Source organism: Trichosurus vulpecula, chromosome 5, assembly GCF_011100635.1.
Source record: "Trichosurus vulpecula isolate mTriVul1 chromosome 5, mTriVul1.pri, whole genome shotgun sequence".
NCBI lineage: Eukaryota > Metazoa > Chordata > Mammalia > Diprotodontia > Phalangeridae > Trichosurus > Trichosurus vulpecula.
The window spans coordinates 125,622,286-125,635,298 of record NC_050577.1 but is presented as its reverse complement, the minus strand read 5'-3'; the positions used below and the strand labels follow the sequence as shown (position 1 = coordinate 125,635,298).

At 36.9% G+C, this 13,013-nt stretch overlaps 1 protein-coding gene across 1 annotated transcript in view; it reads right to left on the bottom strand.

The window, feature by feature from the left end:
- Positions 1 to 13,013, bottom strand: part of IQUB (IQ motif and ubiquitin domain containing) — a 95,850-nt gene that overhangs the window by 61,873 nt on the left and 20,964 nt on the right. The window contains exon 3 of the mRNA XM_036761208.1: positions 5,849 to 5,983. Coding sequence (XP_036617103.1) covers positions 5,849 to 5,983 — 135 coding nt within the window. The remainder of the gene's footprint in view (positions 1 to 5,848; positions 5,984 to 13,013) is intronic.

Below are 13,013 nucleotides of genomic sequence, written 5' to 3'. Positions count from 1 at the left end.
GAGTTCACCATGCATCTAAATTGGTCTCTTTAGCCAATTCCCATTTTTATTCCCCATTGGAAATGTTTCCCTTTCTAACCCTCAAAAATTTCATTCTTGAGAATTTCCCAACCTTCTCAGGCTAATCTCCCATGAGAATTTTAGTTCATGGGTTCCTACTAATGCTTCTTGTGAACTCTCTGAAATATGATATCCCAAATCTAGGGTGAATGTGAGACTATACCTGGCTTTCCTGTCACCACCAACTCTAACATGGAGAGAAGACCATCATTTCCATCCTAGCAACTCACTCCTCCTCCTGGTAAGAATCAAATTCAGAATAAAATTTTCCCTTGATGCCTCCTCCACCCTTTGAAGGATGAAATTATCATTAAGACAAGTTGAGAAGTTATTCGTTGCTCTGCATTTGGCAAAGAGAAAGTGCCAGCAGACGTCTGGACAAGAGATCTATTCTATCGCTGAATTATTATTCTCTATTCTATTGCTGAATTATTATTCTTCTCTGCCTAACTCATGATCTGTTTCCCAAACTCCTTCTTTATTTCCTCTTTCTGTGCAGGTTATTTGTAATATTACTCTCAGGACAAAATCACTTCTATTTCTCCCTCTATTGACCTTCACCCAATTGCTCCTGCTTCTAGTTCCTGGATTTCCTTACTGTAACAATGTTACTAGTAGCTTCTGTGGGGGTGTAAGACCAATAACACCAGCACACAGTAAGGCTGCTAGCACAGGTTCTTTTATCTGCTTTTCTAAAGGAAAGCAACTTTAAAGGGGTTAACAATCTTACTTTAATTAAACATATACATCATTTACTTAGTTCAGGGAGAAAAGTCAGCACCCTGAACTTCAGAGAAAATACAAACAGGATTTACAAGCAGAGAAAATAACATAAATCAACAGACAGGGCTTCTAGCTACCTGACCATTACATACATGTATACATAGTTACCAGAAACAGAAGCACCAACATCTGGGTTTTCAAAGTCAGGTGGGGCTCCTTAATGGCTACCCAGAGTCTCATCTGGCTATATCACATGAACACTATTCCCATGAGTGAGCCCCCAAAGCCAAATCTCACCTCAGAGTATATATACTGTTACCAATCAATGACTCTTGATTCAATCAAAGATTCTTGATTCAAACAAAGGCAAGACTCAATCAAAGGCACTTGATTGCCTTAATGCTGAGAAGCACTCCAAAAGAAAAAACAGCAAAAAGTTCCACTTTGCTTGCCATTACACTTACATAAACACACCTTTTCAATATACAATCCTATCCCACCCTGGCTTTCACATTTTACCTTGAATAAGGCATTCTCATACAGAAGAACCAAATTCTTGCTATCAGTTTTATCCCACCAGGTATCAACGATACCTTTGAGGTCAAATTTGCCTCCTTGCATTAGAAGCCCTATTTCATCTTGCTTACTGACTAACTTCAGACATTTGGATACAAACATTTGAATCTAGTGGTTTTACCACTGCTACCTTTCTTGGGTTCCTTGTCCTATGAATATCTGGGTGTCTCAACTGCTTGTCTTTCTTCAATAAAGCTACTCTCTAAGGTATCTAGCTTAGGGGAAATACACAAGCAATATTCTCTCTTCTTGATCCTTTTTTTTTTCATTTAAAACCCTTTTGATTAGATTTGGAAGAAACAGACAAAATCATACTTACTAGCTTTTGTTAGATGTACTCCCTCCCTGGCCAAGAATCCATAATTTCTAGATTTTAAACCATGATCCAGTAGTTCAAATCTCATTCTCAAGTATCACCTTCTTAACCTTTGTTCACTTTCCAAATCAATTTTTCTCTTCTGCATCTCTTGCCCTCAATAGACTACAGTGAAGAAAATACAACCTGTGCCCATATCTATATTCTTCAATTTCTGGCCCAAAACTTCATAAACTTTGGCAATATTTTTTAGATGTCTTTTAGCAGTATCATTTGTGCCACATGAATCACCATTAGATAATAGATATTCTAATTAATCTTGGAGGATTCTCTTTCTAGACACAGGCCCCAGAAAGATGAGAAAGGTGTATATAGATATAGATATATACATATAGATATTTAGATACATACAGATATAGATATAGATATAGATGTAGATGTAGATAAAACTACTTGAGTTCACCTCTACAGGGAATCACCAACTGCAACTACAATTTACTTTTTTTCCCTTGCCACTGGACTCTGATAACTCTGGAGGACAAAGTGAGGCTGACAACTTTGCACAGCTCTGCTTCACTTACATCCAATTCATGCACAAATCAAGACATCACCCTTTTGATGCCACTGGTCCTATTTGAGAATAAAGGATGACCAACAACTCCTTCTCCTTTTATACATGCACAGACCTCCCTATCTTTATAAAGAAAAAGAAACAAACTTTCTCTGCTCTACCAACTCTAGTAGCCTAGAGCTGTGGCCTGGATCAGGGAGGCTCATGGGGAGACTTCTAGGTCACATGAGTGTAATATTAATTAATGTGGGACTTTTTTTACTGTTTTCTCTTTTGGAGCACTTATTTAATCAAGTGCCCTTGATGAGTCCGGCCTTTGTTCCTTTGGTTAAATTAGGGGTTTTGATGACCTCCTTGCCTCAAGGGAAAGCCTGGTTTGCATGGGTTTGAGTAACATGCTTGTGATGCCAGGGGCTTTTAGGCCACATGGGTTTGAGTCCTGGGTTTGTGATGGTTTTAGGTCACGTGGGTGAGTTGCATGTTGTGACGCCCTTTGACCCTGAACAGAATATATAAACTCAAGAGACTAGCACCTTCCCTTGGATCTCTCACTCACTGGAAGAGTGGCAAGTGACTCTGGGCAAGCCGTTGTAACTGCCCCCCAGCTTTGCTAACCCAAATGTTGGTTTGTATTTGGTCTGTTTATGATGTATTTTTGTAATTTGTTTGTATTTGCTCTGAAGTTCAGGTTGCTGGCTTTTCCTCCTGAACTAAGTGATAGTTGTATGTTGGATTAAAGTGAGATTGTTAACCCCTTAAAGCTACTTTCCTTAGTAAAGCAGCTCAAAAGAACCTGTGCTGGCAGCTCTTGTTGCTGGTCTTGTGGGGTCTTACATCCCACAACAGCTGCTAGCTGAATTGTTGTTACAATGAGCAATAAGATAGAGGACTAGATATTTTTTCTGATCTGCATGTCTTCTCAAACTTCTCTAAAAGAGAAATTATGTACTAAAGATAAAGCAACTCTGGCTGGCTCCATGGTCTAAGAAACCCAGAATCCAAAAGAAAGCTAAGGGTTTGGTATCCAAGATATATTAACTACACATATATGACTAATAGCCATTCTCCAATAGATATATGGTCAAAGGATATGAAGTTCTCAAAGGAAGAAATGCAAAGTATTAACAACCACATGAAAGAAGGCACCAAAAAACTAATGAGAAAAAATGACAAATTAAAACAACCCCAAGGTTTACTGAAAATTGTCAAAAGAGGTCAAAAAATGGCAATAGTCAATGTTAGAGGAACTGTGAAATGACAAGTAAACCAATACAATGGTGTTGGTGGAGCTATGAAATAGCCCAACCATTTTGGAAAGTAATTTGGAATTGTGCAAATAAAGTGACCAAAATGTCCATACCCCTTAAAGCAGAGACTTCATTAATAGGAAGCCATCAACAAGAAGTGCCATATACTCCAAAATATTTATAGCAACACTTTTTGTGGGAAGTAAGAATTGCAAACAAAGTAGATGTCCATCAATTGGGAAATAGCTAAACAAATTTTGGCACATGAATGTAACAGAATATTACTATGTTGTAAGAAATTACATGTATGATGAATATAGAGAAGCATAAAAAGATCTCTAAGAACTGAGGTAGGATAAAGTAAATAGAGACAAGAAAAACAATAGACACTGTAACCACAACAATATAAATGGTAAAAATGGGAAAACTACAACCAAAAGTCAAAAGTAAATGTAATAAAATGTTAAAGATCAAGCAGGGCTCAAATGATGAGAAATGAGAGGACACACCCAATTCATTTGTGGTGGTGGGAGGTCCACAGTTCAGACTTTCATATTTTTTCTCAGTTGTGCTGAGATTTTTTTCTCTCCAAAAAATACTATGTATTATATGGGAAGGCTCTCTAGGAAGGGATAAGGGGATAACTAAGATGATGTAATATACAAGATATTAACAAAAACTTATTTATTTTAAAACTATTGGGATGACTAAGATGATGTAATATACAAGATATTAACAAAAACTTATTTATTTTAAAATTATTTCACAGGACTAAAACTTACCCCCATCCACCCACCCTGCCAAAATCTGACTAATCTAGAGGCAGCAGAATGGCATGGTAAGACCAACTATAGGGTTTGGAATCAGACTTCAGTTGCAGTCTTCCCTGAAACATTTAATAGCCATATGACAGTAAGCATTTAACTTCTCTGTGCCTCAATTTTCTCATCTGTAAAAATAGGATGTTGGACTTAATGGCTTCTAAGGTCCCTTTCAGCTCTAAATCTACAATTCCACAATTAATCTCTCTCCCTCTTACAGTCAAACTAAACTACTCAAATGTGGTCTACACCTGTTGCTCTCACTATGCCTCCATCTATTTCCTTCTGAGCCTTCTGCAGTCTGGCTCCTGGAATCATCAATCTAATGAAATTTCTTTCAAAAGATTGCCAAAGATCTCCTTATCAAATATGACAATCCTTTCTAAGACCAACCTACCTTATATTTCTGCAGCATTTAACATTGTTGACTATGCACTCTATCTCTAACATCTCTCTTCTTCTGGCTATTCTTTTCTGGGTTTCCTCTCCTCCTCAACTACATTATAAACTATATTATAAAAGATATGGATCCCACAGTTCAACTAGAAGCAGCTAAGTAGCACAACAGATAGACCACTGGGACTGAAGTCAAGAAAATGTGGGTTCAAATCCAGCCCCAAGCATTTACTGGCTGAGAAATCTTGAAAAAGTCACTTCACTTCTGTCTGCCTTAGTTTCCTCAACTATAAAATTTGGATAATAATAGCACCTACCTTGAAGATCAAATGAAGATCAAATAAGATAATATTTGAAAAGTGCTTGGCACAGTGACTGGCACACAGTAGGCACTATTATATAAATGCTTATTTCCTTCCTTTCTTACTACAGTACTGGATACATGGCATTCAATAAATACTGATAAGTTTAGGATATATGTACAATAGGTATTTGTTGACCCAACTTATTACCACTTTTCTTATGCTCCTAATGGAAATCTGACTGGCTAGGATATGGAATTGGCTTATTTGAATAGAGTTACTTGGCTCAAAAAGTCCTAAGTGCTCAAAAACTGAAGTGCGCAATTTTAAAAAGTCTTAAGTTGAACTCCAAGGTTCCAATGTTTACACTGAGACCAAAGGTTGGGGCATCTGAAGCCATCTTTTTAGTACAGTAGACGCATACAAAAAAGTCCATGTTCCCCTGAAAATGTTTTTGTTGGAAGTTTATAGATGAAAAATCAAAAAAATTTAAGCAAAATCTTTAAGTTAATGGCACCAATTAGACAATAAGATACAGCCTTACGAAAATGTTCCTTAGTTGTTTTGGTGTACTTAAGTATGTTTGCAAAGTTTCAGATCCAGTCTCATATATATCTAGTATAACTTTAATAGATGTTTCCCATTCCTTTAGCAAAATCTAAGCCAACTTAATACTTTGAAAATGACACTGACATTGACAAAGGTAATGTATATTAATGATCTAAAACATATCATTCTACTACTAACTAGCTTTAAATGTAATTCTGAAACTAACAAAACTTGATTTTTTTAAACACAAGAAATCTAGATAAATTCCGTTAGTTCTCAGAACTTACCTCGGTACGTGAGTTGTATAGTTCTAGATGGTATTTGTAAGAGCTCTGAAAAGTGTGCCTTGAGTTGTTTTAACAAGACACCAATTTTAAAATTAAATGTAACTATCTGGTCCACAGGAATAAGCATAACTTTTACTGCAGAAAGAAGAAAAAAAAGTTAATTTATCCTTTCATACCAGAGGCCAGTAAACATCAGTCCATTTCAAAAATGGCACACAGGGTGTGAGACACAGAAGGAGGAGTTCTGTTTTCACAGAAGTGATGAGTACACATTCACAGCTTTTCAGGAAAGATAACAGGATGTAAATCAGAAGAAAGTAGTTCCAACCAAAACTCAGACTTGGTAGAAGCAGGCCTCTGACTGAGTGGAAGATCAGAAGCTTGTACGCATGCTTTAATGAGCTGTTTAATATTAACCCACACACCCCCAGGGTGGAGCAAGCTAATCTGAATGCACATGCAATGCATGACAAGGGAGAAGGAACATATCTAGGAGAAAAACATGGAATAGGAGGTTCAGGAAGTTGTATCTAGCCAATGGAGAACAGGGGAGGGAAATTTGAATCAGGAACAGGGAATAAATAGCCTTGTATTAGCCTTAGCAAGTGCGCTCCTTTACGGAGTTACCCACTCTCACAAGAACGTAAAATAAAATAAGAGCTTTCCTGGCTTCAACAATGAGTATTGTTCTTTCTAGAGCATGCATGTTTCTCACCTAGGGGATGATTTTACCCTAGTTGCTACTGCCATCCTCTCTGTCTCTGCCACTTATGAGAACTGCCACCAGTTCTCACTGACTGAGAACTGACATAAACCATCCACTTATCCCTGAACCCCCATGTTTGCGGAAATGTTCACCTCGTCTCTTCCCATCCTGATGCAACAGAAAGAAAAGGTGTAAGAACTGTCACAGTGTAAAGTTTGCTAACTCCTGATTTACATGACTTATCCAGTTATAGGAAATACCTCTATAAATAAAGCATTTAGGAGAATCAGCACTGGAAACAGTTACAAGGGCAGAGGGGAGACGAGGTAACATCATATATGAAAAGAATTACAAAAGGAGAGGCGAATACTCTACATACAAATGCAATGCATTAAATCTAGGCAATTATTCTCCCAATGGAAAAAGTCATACCTTAAAGGCATCTGTTGCTACCTCTGGCTTCCTCTTCCCTTAAAATACTAGTCTAGTTTAAAATTCCTTTATGCCTGTAGTTGCAAATATGTCAGTTAAGTCTTAAAGGGAATATCTTAAAAGTTTAAAAAGAGAAAACTTCTTTATGAAAGTGAATATTGCATTGATAATACTAGTAACAAGTCTTTATAGAGCTCTAAAAGGTGGGCAAAGCATTTTAAATGTTATCTCATTTGATCTTCACAAAAACCCGGAGAAACAGATGCTATTATCATCTCCACTTTACAAATAAAGAAACTGAAGCTGCAAGGTAAGCAGGGACACACAGCTAACAAGCAACTTGAGGCAGGATTTAAATTGAGGACTTTTGTACTCTATATCCATCACTGAATCCATTTAGCTGCCCAATAATGATCATTAATAGATAAAAAGATAGAGAAAGGGAGAGAGAGAGAGAGAGAGAGAGAGAGAGAGAGAGAGACGCCACACTCTCTACTCAACAGATCCCGAAGGAAAGGTTTTTCTTCTACCAAATTAGAAAAAGACAAGATTTCATGAATGCCTTTGCTTATAAACTCTAGAAAGGAATGAAAACACTTTATATTACAAATTCTTGCAAGGTTTACTTATTCGTATTTTTTTAACCATATAGGAGCATTAGTAAATGAGTTTGGTTTTATCTCCCAAGGCTTCAGAAAACAGCAGAATGGTACTTTAACAATTCTAGGAAACTAAAAGTGTGATTACTCCCCCAAGGCCCTCCCCTTCCCATGTATTCAGGGGCTGCTAGGTGGCACAGTGGATGGGCTTGGTGTGAAGAAGATCTGAGTTCAAATCCAGACTCAAACACTTACTAGTTGTGTGACCCTGGGCAAATCAAATCACTTAATCTCTATATGCTTCAAATTTCACACCTGTAAAATTGGAATAATAATAATAGCACCTAACTCCCAGAGTTGTTGTAAGGACTAAATGAGATAATATTTGTAAAGTGCTTAGCACAGTGCCTGGCATGTGGTGGGTACTATGTAAATGCTAGCTATTATTTTTAATTTTTATTATTCTTATTCTTATTACATAGTACTATTTTCAAAATGATTTTTTAAAATGCTCCTCAAAATAAAATTTGAGTAATCAAGGAGCTAGTGTTTTTAGCTTGTAAGAGTTTGTTTAAACATATTTTTGTTAAAATAGATATCAGAGTTAGTGAGTCTATTTGAAATTCTGCAACATTGCCAAGAAGAAGGGATCTGAAACTTATGATTATACTTTTAACACCTCTCCAGGTACTTTTGAAGCATTTTGTTTGTTTGATGGCTGCTTAGGTTTTGGAGACTTTGGGAATATTGTTACGAAAGGATCCTTGGGCTTAACTGAAATATTCTGAAATATCAAGAAATTATTCTGGTTGAACTCTCTCAACATTTCCTTCCACACAACTTTAAAATAACTCCCCAAATTAAATTCTGGAGTGGCAGAGCCAACAAGAGGTCAGAGTGAAATATTTTTCCAGCCTAAGACAACTTGGGAGTTCAGCAAGGGGGTCAGCACAGCCCCAGAGCACAGGGCTTTGGAGGCAGCTGCAACAGCTACAATGACAGTGGCGGCAGCGGCAGCTTCAGGGGCTCTCAGCCCAAAGAAGATAAAGGGGTTGGACAACCAGTCAGAGATTACAGGGGACGTTTGCTGGCACTGGCTCCAATTGCAATGATTGGCAACTTTATCACCCATAAACAATTCTGCACTGCAGTTACAGGGCAGAGAGGAGGTCTTGTGGTCAGTCACAAGGAAACAGAGGCCCTGGTCTCAGTTCAAAGACAGAGAGGAACACTAGTGATGGAGGGTAGAGGAGAGCAGGTCAAACTGGTCAGAATTCCTGGGCCACAAGAAGCGCTGGCACTTGAGGCTGCAGGGAAGCAGAGACCCTTCCTAGGTAAAGACCAGAGTGCAGACTAGGAGAACAGTAACCACTTGTATCACAGAATCACACCACCTTAGAAGCACTAAAAATTTGCATAGCTCTAGAACTAGCTCTAAAAACATCAGCACAAAAAAGCCTAAAACTTGGGACAGCCACCCCAAGGTGAGCAGAGCCCAACTTTAACATAATAAGTCAAGAAATAGGCTGAAAAACTGAGCCAACAATAAAAAAAGAACTTGACGATAAAAAGCTACTTTGGTAGCCAGAAAGACCATGACATAAATGCAGAGGAAGACAACAATATGAAAACAGCTACAACCAAAACCTCAAAGAAAAATGTTACTTGTACCCAAGCTCAACAAAAATTCCTGGAAGCATTCAAGAAAGTGATAAGAGTGGTAGAGGAAAAATTGGGAAAAGAAATGAGAGTAACACAAGAAAATTATGAAAAAAGTATTAACAGCTTGGTAAAAGAGGCCCAAAAAATACTGAAGAAAATAACACCTTAACAAGAGAATTGGTCTAATTATGAAAGGGGCACAAAAATTCGCTGGTAAAAAGAATTCCTTAAAAAGCAGAATTAGCCAAATGGCGAAAAGAAGTACAAAAGCTCACTGAAAGGGATAAGAGAAATTGATGGGGGGAGGGGTTACAAAAAGGAGGGCAGATGAAGAGAGATAGTAGTCAAAAGTAAAACAGACATTTGAGGAAGGACAGGATAAAAAGAGAGAGTGATTGACAAACAGAAGAAAATAAAATGGAGGGAAATCCACAGTTAGTAATCATAACTATTGATATGAATGGGATGAGCTCACCTATAAATGGAAACAGATAGAATGGATTAGAACCCAGAACCAACAATATGTTTTTTACAAGACACACACTTGAAACAGAAACACACAGAGCTAAATAAAATGCTGATGTTTATTATGCTTCAGCTGAAGTAAAAAAAAAAAAGAGATAGCAATCATGATCTCAGACAAAGCAAAAGCAAAAAGAATTAATTAAAAGAGATAACCAGAGAAACTACATTTTGCTAAAAGGTACCACAGACAATGAAGCAATATAAAAATTTTATAGCAGGTTTCTGATAAAAGCTTCATTTCTCAAATATGTAGAGAACTGAATAAAATTTATAAAAATAAGAGCCATTCCCTAATTGCTAAGTGATCAAAGGATATAAAGAGGCAGTTTTCAGAAGAAGAAATCAATGCTATCTATAGTCATATGAAAAAATGTTCTAAATCACTATTGATTAGAGAAATACAAATTAAAAAACAACTGTGAGGTATCACTTCACACCTATCAGAAACGAAAAATGCTGGAGAGGGAAACAGGTACAATGATTAACTGGTGGTGGAATAGTAAACTGGTCGGAACATTCTCGAGAACAATGTGAACGTAGGGCTATAAAACTGTGCGTACCCTTTGACCTAGCAATACCATTACTGGGTGTGCACCCCAAAGAGATAAAAGAAAAAGGAAAAGGAAAAGGACCTATATGTACAAAAATGTTTATAGTAGCTCTTTTTGTGGTAGCAAAGAATTAGAAACTGAGGGGATGCCCATCAACTGGGGAATACCTGAACAAGTTGGGGTATGTGATTGTGACTTTTGCTATAAGAAATGATGAGGGGGGTGGTTTCAGAGAAAACATGGCAAGATCTATATGAACTGATGCAGAGTGAAGTGAGAACTAGAAGATCATTGTGCACAGTAATAATAGCAAAGTTGTAATGATAATCAACTGTGAAAGACTTGGCTACTCTGATCAATCAATGAAAAAATGCTATCCACTTCCAGAGAAGAACTGATGAACTCTGAAGGCAAATTTAAGTATAATTTTCTTGCTTTTTTTTGCAATATGACTAATACAGAAATATGTTTTGTGTGATCTCACATGTACAACTGATATCATTTGCTTGCCTTCTCAGTGGGTGGGGGAAGGATGGGAGAGAGGGTGAGAATTTGGAACTCAAAACTTAAAAAAGAACTGCATGTTTTAAATAAATAATAGTAATAAAAATTTTAAAAGACTATTCAGAGCAAGTGACCATAGAGGATTATAGGTTCACCATAGGTCCAGAGCTAAAAGGAACCTCAGAGGTTATCTAGTGAGACCCTTTTTAAGTATAATTTACTTCCTTTAAAAATTTTATTTATTTTCATTTGACAAGAATGTTATTTTCTCTCCCTCCAACTCCCACTCTTACAAGAGAAGAAAATAAAAACCTATGTAACAAATATGCATAATCAAGCAAAGCAAATTCCCACATTGGCCATATCCAAAAATGTCTCATCCTCCATCTTGAGATCACCATGTCTCTGGCAGGAAGTGGGTAACATCCTTCATCTTCAGCCCTCAGTAATTCTCACTGCATTGATCAGAGTTCTCAAGTGACCTGGATTTACAACGATGGGATTTCTTCCTGGCTTAGACATATTTTCAGTCAGTCACACAAAGAGCATTTATTAAGCACCTATTTGCCAGACACTGAGCAAAGTACTTACTACAGATACAAATAAATGCAAAAAGTAGTCTCTACTCAATTCCAAAGGACTCATACTATCCACCTCTGGAGAAAGAACGGATGAACTCTGAGTGCAAACTAAAGTATAGTTATCTCACTTTCTGTATTTTTCTAGCTTTTTTGTGATATGGTTAATATGGAAATATGTTTTGCATGTTTTCATATGTATAATTTATATCATATGGCTTGCCTTCTCAGCAGGTGGGAGAGGGGCACAAGGGAGGGAGAGAATTTGGAACTCAAAAAATTTTTTAAAAGGAATGTTAAAAATAAATAATTTTTAAAAGAAAAGAGAATGATACTGAGTAAAAATCTGTCAAACACCTTGAGGAAAAGAAAAATAATAATAGAAAAACAAAATTTGGAAGATGATTATGTTGATTTTTGGTTACAAAATCTACTTAGGAACATAATTTTTTCTCTCCCCACCCTTTATACGGCAGCACACCACTATAATTATTAACTCTTCCACTGGATTTATTAATGGAATTCTACTGTCTAGATTAAGTTATCTTTAGATTCTTGTTAAATAATGACCTAGATTGTCCAAACTAGGAATATAGCAACATTGTCTCCATAGGAAAACACTTTTTCTGCACCTTTCTGAAATCTGAAAAAGAACAATGATCTTCTAGAGCCAATCAATCCCAGGGGAGAATATGGAAAGATGGGTTAAAAGTGGTCTGGCATGTTCCCCAGAACAAAAGGGAAGGTGAGTTAAATAGAAATTAACACAATAGATAAGAGAAATTAATTCAATCTATCACCTTTAAATCTTGGTTTTACAAGACTGGAGATTTTCTAGTGGGAGTATCATGAATGGAAACATAAAGTTTTTCATTAAGTATGACTTGTGACTTCCCTGCCTAAGTCTTCATACTGAAGGTTAATTTAGTCTAACACTTTCATAGCACCTCTCTCTGGGGAGCTTAGAGGGCTTTTCAGACATTAATTAATTAATTCTTTTGACAGATATTCTTATGAGGTCAGTAATACTATCATCATTTATCAGATGATAAAATCAGTACAAAATAATATTTTTTTTGGCTACCAACACACTATGAAACAGGTAAAATCTAAGTTTCTTTGCTTCCAATTTGTTACAAAAACCAAGAGACTGCACTGCTTCAAGTCTAAGATCTTCCATAATACAAAGGATTATAATACTGACAGCTAGAAAGGATATTAAAGATCATCTAGCCCAAGCACAGATGAGGACACTGAAACCCAAAGAAAGAAAATGATTTTCCCAAAAGCGAATTCCTGAAAAGTGGTAAAGCCATGCCTAACCCAGGTTCAGTATTCTTTCTACTCTACCATCTAAAAAGAGCTGCTTACCAGCTAGTGCGTAAAACCATCCCAATGGTGGCTCAATAATTTGTTCAACAACCCTTAAAATTTTTAAACAAATCAATCTGTCCTGAAGCACTGACAATGACTTTGAAGTTCAAGAACAGATGTAACATTCATTCAGATTATGATAGCCCCTTACGCAGAGAATGGTGAGCAGGGAGCATTACCACTGGTGGCCCCCCCAAGCTTAGTCAATAATTAGGCTACAGGAGTGGGAGGAGG